Source organism: Scomber scombrus, chromosome 15 (genome assembly GCF_963691925.1).
Source record: "Scomber scombrus chromosome 15, fScoSco1.1, whole genome shotgun sequence".
Taxonomy (NCBI): domain Eukaryota; kingdom Metazoa; phylum Chordata; class Actinopteri; order Scombriformes; family Scombridae; genus Scomber; species Scomber scombrus.
Window position 1 is genome coordinate 9,461,340 of NC_084984.1, and position 10,943 is coordinate 9,472,282.

General features: G+C 38.2%; 1 protein-coding gene across 1 annotated transcript; it reads right to left on the reverse strand.

The window, feature by feature from the left end:
• Positions 1-3,878: 3,878 nt before the first annotated feature.
• Positions 3,879-7,511, reverse strand: ptger4b (prostaglandin E receptor 4 (subtype EP4) b). The gene is made up of 2 exons (XM_062434387.1): positions 6,465-7,511; positions 3,879-5,523 (listed from the first exon to the last, which is right to left on the reverse strand). Exons 1-2 carry the CDS (start codon positions 7,242-7,244, stop codon positions 4,948-4,950), a joined length of 1,356 nt encoding a protein of 451 aa, XP_062290371.1. The 5' UTR covers positions 7,245-7,511; the 3' UTR covers positions 3,879-4,947.
• Positions 7,512-10,943: the final 3,432 nt, after the last annotated feature.

The following is a 10,943-nucleotide window of genomic DNA, read 5'->3' on the forward strand; positions in this document are numbered from 1 at the left end:
ATTGTCCTCTAGATTCCACAGAAGAGGTGTGTTAGATGAGTATGATAGCCAAGCTTTTGTCTAGTTTATATTAATCCCTAGTGTGCATGCGTGACCAAGTGTACCCTTCGTACTCTTCCAACCGTACAGTGCCAGGGAAGTGTACCGTACTCAAGCATGGTACACTTGCACTCACACTAGCCAAATAATCCGGATTTTAGGGGGCAAACATGCTTGGGCACGGTACGATTGCCTAGTGTGAGTAACGATTGCCTAAGGGCGTACTCTACTCATACCTCACACCTCTGACCCCCTGCATGAAACTGGGGAACAGGATTCCTGGGAAATCTTATCAAAACCTTTTCCAAATTTCCAGGGAATTTAATGACAAGAAACAGGGAAAAAAATATTATAAAAAAATAAAACAAACACAGAATATTGGTGAAATATATTCATGAGAATGTAGGCAGACAGTTTACTCTCATAAAACATGCAGCACATGTGTGTTCGCATGCTGTGAGCTGGTAAAACACAACACAGCGAATCAATTAACACAAGGCACTATGTTTAAAAAGCGCAAGCATGTACTTCTGAGTCTGACCTTGTGGATTGCCTATGTGGTATAATCCTGTAACACCTTTATAATAAAACATTTTATGTTGACTTCAAGTGATCATTCAGCCGTAGAATAGACTTAGTTTAACTTTATCCTTGTTGTATTTCATGTTGCTTGAAATGACCAGGACTAACATTTATTTCCCAGAATTCCTAGAAAAATTGCTTTCTTCTCCCAGGAATTAAAATGTCTTATTTTTCAGCAACAGACTGCTACACCCACAATGTAAGATGGAGCGCTTGTGCAATTCCTTCATCCCAAAAACAATCAGACCATTTATCAATATACTGTAACACTGTTGTAGTCTCTGTTACCAGCACCCATCACTTATAACATTGCAGCTACTTGGTATAATACATCTCAGGAAGTATACCTTATCTATTCATTGATTATTTATTTATCATCATGTTTATATTATATTTCACCCTTGTGCAGTAAGACTTTACATTGTTTTCTCTTTTTGTGCAATCATCCAATTTCCTTTGCAACAGCCTATTTTAATACATTGCTACAAACCATGAATGTATGACCACGGCAGTCTCTCTTTTTCTTCTAATTTTGAGCTGCTGTAATAAATATGATGTGTGGCGATTAATAAAGTTTCATCATCATCATAATTAAAACCTTCATTAAGTTTTAGAATAACTTTGTGAAGCTGCATGTTGTAGACTTCCTGTTATGACCTTGCTCAAGTTGCTACAACAAAAGGAAGATATGCCATCACTAATGCTTAACAAAAGATAATTTATCGAATCAAATGTAATATCAGAGCAGGTACATGATGCATGAGTGGAGAGTACATGTATAGGTGTTGGAAGGTGCATAAAAGCAAGAGAAATAACTAAACCAAAGCAGGTAACAGAAGCAGAGAGCTGCAACCAGCAGCAACCACAAGCAATCATAGGACAGTGAGAGAGACTGACGCAGCTGCAGCCTGGACTTTAACAACCTGGCAACCTTGTGGACCCTCGGGCGTTGCCATGAGCACCTGCAAAAACAGAGCAGACAGGTAAATCACAAGGGTCACAGAAAAAGGTGACACCAGATGTCGTCACACTGCCCAAACGTAATCCTAAATAAATCTCTCATAGCAAAATTTTCTGCAAATGCTGTACTTATTTTTATATATCCATCATCTCCTGGATGCCCCATTGCTCTTTGCTCCACGGTTGTATGAAAAGGCCGCAACTGTTTTATGAGTGGCATCTTCTAATAGCCGATTGTTTTCACAGACTCCTCGTGACAGGGGTTCAAATGTCTAAAACAGCCTGTCACTGTCACATATACTGTAGTGCATTAGTGGCGTTAGATGATGAGGTGGGGAAAGAGGGGACAAGTTTCCAAGAAGAATCATTTTTCCTTTTGCCCTACATTTGAATCCTATCACAACTGTTTTGTCAATCATTATTTTCTGCCTCTCGAGAGACTCTACAGCTTTAACAGATTTCTCAGTCTGAGGTCACGGCTTCCTTAATGGGATATTGTTCTCGGAGGGAGGTTTTGCTGCTCTCGGAAGGCTTTGGACACCGGCCACTTTGGACCTGGAAATCTTCAGGGTCGAAGAAACCATCTGTCTCCAGGAGAGAGGTGCCATGCCATCTGAACTGACTATTGGTAAGACATGTGTTTTAGCCATCAGGACTATGGAGAATAAAAGGATAAAAGCTGACCAAGGGCCTATTTTCTCAGTAGATAAATGACACTGGCAGTGACATGCTGGCGAAAGAAAATGTTATTGTATAAAGTTGATTTGAAAACAGGCTTGAATTTCAGTATGGATCTGTTTGCGCAAGATCTACATCTGTTTTTACATAGCAATAAATTACACTCTACCAATTAATGTTTCTGTGAGTGGCTTTGCACTAATTCTACGCACGTCACTATCCTTCAGGTTTAGTTGTTTTGCTTGATAAAGATTCAACTTCCTTCTATTAACCTCAAGTGATTTAAATCTATTTAATTTTTCCATCATCAAGTTGTTCAACTCTAACAATAATATTACACACACACACACACAGCAAACACTCAGTGAGACAGCTGCATTCAGGTTAAATAGATTTTGATGAGTGTAAGTGTGTAATTTCGAGTGATACACAGATTATTTTCTCGATTAATTGCCTGTAAAATGTCAGAATTCAATGTTATGTGCGTCACATGTCCTGAAGCTTGAGGTGACGTCTTCAAATTACGTTTGTTTAAGCTTAATGCTACCAATTGGAGTACCTGCCCATCCCAGAGGTATACTGTTTGGCTGTCCTCAAAGGCGCTTTATTCTATCAGTCTAAGTTTTCATGACTTCACCAATCAGTTTGTTCCTAATGACTTCACGTCACTGTTTCTGTTTTAATTAGTGCTTTTTAAATATGCTAAGATTCTGGGGTCCAAGGTGGGGACTTCAGTCAAATGCGCCTGATTCTGTTTATGCAGTTTTAATAAATGGAAGAAATGGAGTTCATGTTTGCCGTGGGTCCTAATTTAAAGTGTTACACGCTATCAGGGTGGTAGAGGTACTCTGTTAGTCATTTTGAAGGGTTTGTGTGGAAAGATTGTACTTGGTATAAAAGCTGCAATCTGTATTAAAGAAAAGAATATATTTTAATCTATAATCATACTCATAATTATTATTATTTTATCTTGTGTCTTCAGCTTTTACAGCACTTTGGTCAACTGAGGTTGTTTTAAATGTGCTATATAAATTCACTTTGACTTGACTTATTTGAGACAATATGCTAATTAACTGTACATTTCCTAAAATAAAACATTTTAGATGTTGACATTAGTTACATAACTTATAATGTTTTGAAAAGAAATAAGTTAACATTTGGCTATGATGATTATTTCTTACAGTTGTTTATATCAGTAATATAGCTGAATACCAGTAAAGTTATTGTTTAAAAAAAGGTTAAAACAATAAGTAGTTGCCGATTAAGTTTGTTGACCAATTAATCAACTCATCATTTCAGCTCCCTTGTATATATTTCCTCTTTCTTTACAGCACAGTCTATACATTACAATGTATTTACCATGCATTTAAACTAAATATCACGTGTAAATATGAAATACATTTTTTGTTTAAAGGGAGGGCTGTGGATCAGTATGAACAGGAGGAATGATAAGAGCAAGACAAACCTGTTTCAATGTACATCTTGGCACCTGAAGACAGACATGAAATACTGTGAACCTGTCCTTTAATCTGTACAATGCAGACGCTTACTGTAATATTAAACCTGGAAATTAACCCTTTCAGTTTACAAAAAAAAGACACACTGTTCATTTATGTGAATATTTTCCAACTTTTATTTTCAGTTTTTTCATGAGCTTGGTACAACATGTAGTTCACAAGAGAGTAAACCTTGTTGTGTTAAATGTGTCTGGCTGTTGCAACAACAACAAAAAAAGAACTTTGTCATATGAACATGTTTTGATATTTAGATGCATCTTTACAGCATGAATAACATGAATGCCGTGTTAAATCATTTCAGGAATAGACAAATCCCCTAAACTCAATGATGTCTTCTATTTGCATTCTCCTATAAAATCTGATTACATAAGGGGCACGTAAAGGTAAGACAAGAAGATGTTGGATTAATCCTTACAAAGTAGTGGAGAGTATATATTAAGGCATTACTTTAGAAGGCCTCCTAACATCTTCCAGGATTTGTACTGTAGAAAAAGCCACAACATAGCTGCCTTGTGTTACGAAATGCAGATGATGGTATGACTTTAGCTTTGATGTTAGAGCTGTTCTGTCAACCAGTATGACCAAATTACTTGCAAATGTTGCTATGTACCAAAAAAAAAAAAAAAAGGAAAAGAAAAGAAAACTGAACATTTTCATCTTGTACCGATTTAAAATGGCTCCACACTATCTGGTTCCTTCTCACAGAGAAGACAATAACGTACATTTTCATACTTAAAATAAATTAACATCATGGAACACTGTTCACATTTTTTTTCATTAATTCTTTACTATCATTGTGCTACAAAACAAACATTAGCCTACTAACAGCCTCTCAGTGGTTTAAGAATTTGAAAAGTGCAACAAAAGGAGCTCCTCTACAATGTCATATTATTCTTTACGGTTTTGTGGATATAACGGTTGTGATTGTACTGAAGTGAATTTAATGATATGGTGTTTGTGGTCAGCTACAATTGAGGAGTAATACATTAATAATGGATATTTGGTTCAGTAATATCTGTCTGCTATGTCACATAGATATCTACAGATTGATGGATGATTATTCAGTCTTCAGACGTTTTTCCATTGTCATTATGTCTTTGCAGTGCAGGCTTTAGTTCCTATCTTCTGTCTCGAGACAGTCCAATTACAGTGGTGGATGTTTTTTCAGAAGTTATATGCATTTCTCCTGCATGTTGGCAGTCTCATCTGTGAAAGTTACATGTAGTGCCGGGTTGGAGCATACTGGAAGCTCTTTTAGTGGCCGGCCTAGCGCTGTGTCCTCTAAATCAGTCTGTGAAAGTCCCCTCTGAGGCCTCTCCACCTCCTGGGAGCCCTGTAACGTGTATGCAGCTGTTGGACTGGAGCTGGCCTGTGCCCCTGATTGAAACGAGCCCAGCCTCCCGCTGTGTCCTTCCGACGGGTACAAAAAGACCTGCGAGGAGCTCACCATCTCCCGTAGCTCACGTGACACCAGTGATGGGGAATCCCGAGACACAAAGGAGGAGGAGAGGTGGCCGTCGACACAGCGGAACTGACCCCCTCTCCTCCCTCCCCGCCCTCCCATTTTGCAGAACAGAAACTTGATTTTCTCCATCAGTTTGAGGACCACTGTCTTTCTGAGCAGGATGTAGATCCAAGGGTCTAAAATAGGGTTGACAGAAGCCATACGGATGGCAAGCAGGTCTTTATTCAACCCTAAAGGCTCTTCTTTCTGGTTTCTGAAGAGCTGGTTCACGAAGATCCTCAACTGACAGCATAGGAGAGAAAACAGACAGGGTTTTATTATTAATCACAGATGCATTAAGAAATGTAATAAACATTCATAAATTGACTGTTTATGAAATAAAAAGAACAACTTTTCAAATGCAAACCCAACTTGAAGGAGTGTTTTACAAGTAAAATAACTGTTTATTTGACATAGTCATACACGGTTGGCATGTAATGGTCAAATCTAAATAGACATTTAGCCGAATTAGTGTGTGCAACCACAGCAGTGCAGAGATGGCAAGAGGCCAGTAAAAGCAGGGTTACAGTGCTCACCATCATTCATCACAAATGAGACTTTGGCTTTTGGACTCCCCCAGAGTCTAATGACCAGTGATCATTTCACTTTGCCAGAATCACAGGCTTGACGTCTGTTGATATTTCAATGAGTAATAAGGGGGTCATCAATTTCAGTCCTTAACGTTGGCCCTACAGATGTAGGAATCTCTGCTTGTCGTGCTGCAGTGGATGAGCAAGAACATGGGAGCAAACTGTTTGGACTTTTTGCAAATAACATGACAGTTGACACCACTGTAAACCACAGATGTTCCAACATGTGCCCAACATCACTTGTAGTTAAATGTGATGCGTCATGATGACCACAAACAAGCACTGGAACACAAAGTTCAGATTCAAAAGAACTTCAAAGAGCGCTGTACCTGCAGTGTGTACTCAAATGCACGTGAAATAGGCTATTGATAAAGTCTTTAGGTAAACTTTTTTTCTTTTTAAATAATTTTTGCATTTATACAGGTGCACAATCGTATTAGTTTACTTTTTATTTTTTACTTTTAATGATTGATTCAATACATTTAATCGTATTGTGCACATTTTCTCCCAGTGATTCATTTGTTGAACACTCATTACGCCTAAACAACCTATTGCGAATGCACTGCACACCGACGTATTTTCCCCAAAACTCACCACTAAGGGTATGGAGCAGATGAGAACCACAGCGGAGGTGGCTATAAGCAGGATGACCATCTGGATCTCTGCTCCGGCCAAACGTCCAAAACTCCGTCTGCGCCTGAGCTCCGCGATGCGCCGCTGGTCTGTGCCCAGAGACGTCCGTCGGAGGTAGCGCTTGTGCATGAGGATCAGAGCACCGCACACCATCACGTTGCATATGACAGTGGCCAGCACGATGACTGAATTCACACCTGCGTACATCAAGTTGAAAGTGGCGACAGTTGTGTGGTTGTTTTGCCAGTCTATGAAACACCATGTTCCCGGTTTCTGTTGCTTCACTTGGCCGAGTCCCATATTGGGCAGCGCGCAAAACACGATGTTGGTGATGTAAATGGCCAAAAGAGCCAATGCAGCAAGTTTTTGGTTGATGTACTCGTTGTAGAAATAAGCATGGTTTATTGCCAAGTATCTCTCCACTGACATGGCAAACACAATGCTGAGCTGGACCAAGAAGAAGAAGAGCAGGATGAATCCGGAGTACTGGCAAAGTGGGTCTCCTCCCGGCCAGGAGCCCTTCATGTAGGTGGCGATAGTGACGGGGCTTGCCAGGAGGGTGCCCAGGAGGTCTGTCACTGCCAGGCCGCACACGAGTGTATAAAAAGTCGTCTCTTTTTGTTCCTTTCGTGATATCCGCAGAACCACTATGGCGATGACATTCCCCACCACCCCAAAAATGAACATAATCACCGGGATGGTGGGCGGCTTAAAACTCCCCTTTACTACTGTGCTGTTCATACCTGCAGGGGGTTCTCTCACTGCTCCACACTGAGCAAAGGCTTTCCTCTCACTTCCGAAATAATGACACTTTCCATTAAATCGCACTCTCCAGCCTCTCCAACATTATCCATCATCTCCATAAACGTCTCTTTTACGCACAGAATTCATACTCCATATTCCGGCAAGTTTCTGATGAAAACATGAGGAATCCACATAAAAAAAGGTGTACTTTTAGTGGCTTTGGTTGGCAAACGATGCTCTCCGAGACAGCGAGCTGCGCTCCACGTTGTTACCTCACTCACAACTGACAGGGAAGTTTCTTCGTGAGCCACTGAAGACAGCTCCTCCTCTGCCGTTCATTTAACCAGTGAGCTGTTTGAGAAATAGGCGCAGTGTGTGCAGTCAGGTAACCCGTGCATAAAGATAGAGGGAAACACCCGTCACAAGGACAATGCGTTTATCTAAAGGTTTCAGTTCTTTATAGGTGATGCATTTCAACACTTCTTGGTCTCTTCGTCAGGAAAGTCGTAACTGACTGTAACTAAGAAGTCTGCATGTGAAAACAAGGCTGTAAAATGAAACACTATTTGATTTACAAAAGAAAAGAAAAAAACAACTGAGATACAGAAACACAGACACTACAGCTTGCACATAACCGTCTTAATATAATGCGATTCTCACTTGAATCGTTAAGAAGAATTATTAAACTGTGCACATCTTGGAAATCGCATTGATGAAACAGGACTGCAGACCTCTCTTTAAAAACGTGTCCACTTAGCAGAAAAAGTGAGATGATAGTAATTCACTGTAGATCGTCCAGAGATTCTTCTGCTCTGAATGACTAAAAAAACATCCAGATTATTAATGCATTAGAAAGATGTATCACCTTTCACGAGATCATTTAGTCGATTTTGATTTATTTTTTTTAGATGATGCATTTAGCACAATTGAATTTATCCACAAACTTTGGTGATGCAAAGAACATTTCCTCCAGTACACTAACACTGCATTTTGAAATACTTTACTGATATTTTCATTTAATTGTACTCAAAGGTAAATAGACTCTACTAAATGTATTTGACAGCTTTACTTGCACTGTGCAACAGTGGTGTGCAGTATTCACATCCTTTACCTTTAGCAAAGTTTGCAATACCACAGTGTAAAAATACTCCACTGCAAGTAGAAGTCCTGCAAGTTCTACTTATGAACAGAAGTATTATCAGAAAAATGTGCTTAAAATATACAAAGTCAAGTAAAATTTAGCCAGAACAGCCCATTTCAAAGTGTTGCATTATGATATACATATTATTGGAGTATTATTAACAGTCAGTTAGGTTAGATGCTTAGGTTGAGATGGAGCACATTTCACCTGCATTACACTGTGCACTGCTGGGTATTTAATGGGTAGTTTAATCTGTAACAATGCATTATATTTCACAAGCACATTATAGTTTTTTTTTAATGTAAACCATTGACATGCAAAGTTCTTTTAAATAAATGTAATGGAGTTCAATATTTCCCTCTGAAATGAAATGGAGTATTAGTTCATTTGTTTTTTTTAAATGGCACTCATTTAAAGTACATCAAAACTGCACTTCACAGTACTCGAGCAAGTGTGCTTAGTTACATTCTACCAGCAGTGTTCACATTAGAAACAATACGATGAGTCGTTATAGACAAACTTCCTGTCAGTATGTAAAGTAGCCTGGTTAAAATAAGATGCAGCTTACATGTTACTGCATCAGCACTGAAAAAATGGTCTAAAAGAAATTATGCATGAAAACATTTAATTGTTATTATATTGTTATTGTAACTTATGTGACTTTAGTGAAGTATCATTTTAAATGCAGTAGGTTGACATGTAATGCATTTTTACAGTCCTACTTTCAGTTGTGTAAAAAAAGGAGCACTTCTTTTTGCATTGCACTTTATTTAACCTCTATTCAGCAAAATAGACTAAATCTACATTACATGGCTGATTCGCAGAGTCATGCTGACAAATGTTGTGATCCTTAACAAAGGATAGTGACGATAATGAAAATACCTATACAAAAAAGCAACCTGTTTACACTATTAATAAGTTTTGTTTTTCATACTCCATTTGTTGTTTTAAGCATATGAACACGCAACTGCGTCATACACATTTGACTTGTATTTTGTGGTAACACCACATTGACCACTGTTTCTCATCTTATAAACATTCCAATGAGTCACTTCAAGACTTTGTAAAATTGCAGAATTAAAACTACATATATTCTAGATAAAATGAATTAAAAAAAAAAAATTCTTACAAAACAATTAAAGAAATAGTTTTGAAATTTAGATAGTAGGAAATCATTTTTTTAAAATGAACTGTTGTAAAAATTCTATTTTAAATGATCAACATTGTATCATCGTCAATGTATGTCTGACAAGTTCTAAAGTGTCAGCAGTCTGTTTTACTTGGAGGCAATCGGACAGTGTTCACCAAAAGCAGCTGCAACTGATAAATATATAAATGTTTGTTAAGACACTAATCAGGAAGTTGATAGTATGTCCACTGAATCAAACAGTGACTAACAAATCAATTCTGTTATTTATGGTCTGTAAACAAATTGTTTGAGAGCAGGATGTTTGTGTTGGTACACTTTTACAACATGCCGTAGTGATCTGTTGTGCATGCTGAAAATGTGTCATGTACTCCACCAAACACTGACGAAACCTACAGATACCACTTCCTCTGACCTCGAGGTGAGGTTTCTTTCTCTCACAAAGAGGAAAAGAACATTTGCGATACAAGTTGAATAGTATTTATTTAAAATAATAATAAGGCAGCCATTCTGCAGTTTGAAAAAAACAATGGTTATCTTACTCATTTGTCTCTTATGCTACGAACAATAAACAGAACTTGTCATGATTCCATTGAAATTAAGCTAATAGCAAACACATGTCCACAAAATATCACGTATGGTGAATACTAATATGAATCCTGTTAAAGTATTAAATTGGGCAGATTGATCTTATTGCAGCACAAGAAAAGAAGAAAGAGAAAAGAAGGAAAGGCTTCACTGATACGTGCTTTTATGTGCAGGATTTGAACCTGTTACTCTCAAACTGACTGAATGGCCTTAACACAGGAAGAACATTTAAATAATGAATCAGTTGAAGTTATATTCTTTGTTATAGAATTTTTCTTTAACTGTCGAAGGTTTATTTGCATGTACTTTGCATATTTAAGGGCCAGTGTGTAGAATTGAATGGCATCTAGCAGTGAGGTTACAGATTACAACTGATTACCTCCCAAACTCCCCGCAGCCACATCTAACCGTGTATGTGACCCTATTATACTTATGAATATAATATTCCTTTTCTGCCAAGCCTGTTCTGTTTAAACTGATCATAGTCATTGCATGAGAAACACTGTGCATTACAAGTGTAATAAAGCAGGTGCTGGACCAAATAAAATATGTAAAAGCAAGAAAAAAGTCTGCACAGTGCAGCTCCCAATGCAGGTAGATTTAATAGGATACCACAAGTGATGTTTCAAGCTCAATGCTCTTCTTCAGACAGTCTGAACAATACTATATAATAACTATAACAGACTTGATGTTAGTGTTGCAAATCTTTCTAGTATAAACTGTCTCACGTGACTCTTGGAAATGATTAGTAGCCACAAACTCAGTTTGTCTGACATCTTCAGTGACATGAGCACATGGTGATAACAGACCTGCAGCTGAC

Coding starts and splice junctions, on each gene's coding strand:
- ptger4b (XM_062434387.1), bottom strand. CDS start 7,244: ATGAACAGCACAGTAGTAAAGGGGAGTTTTAAGCCGCCCACCATCCCG. Junction 5,524..6,464: donor TCTGCTCCATACCCTTAGTG/GTGAGTTTTGGG, acceptor CTATGCTGTCAG/TTGAGGATCTTCGTGAACCA.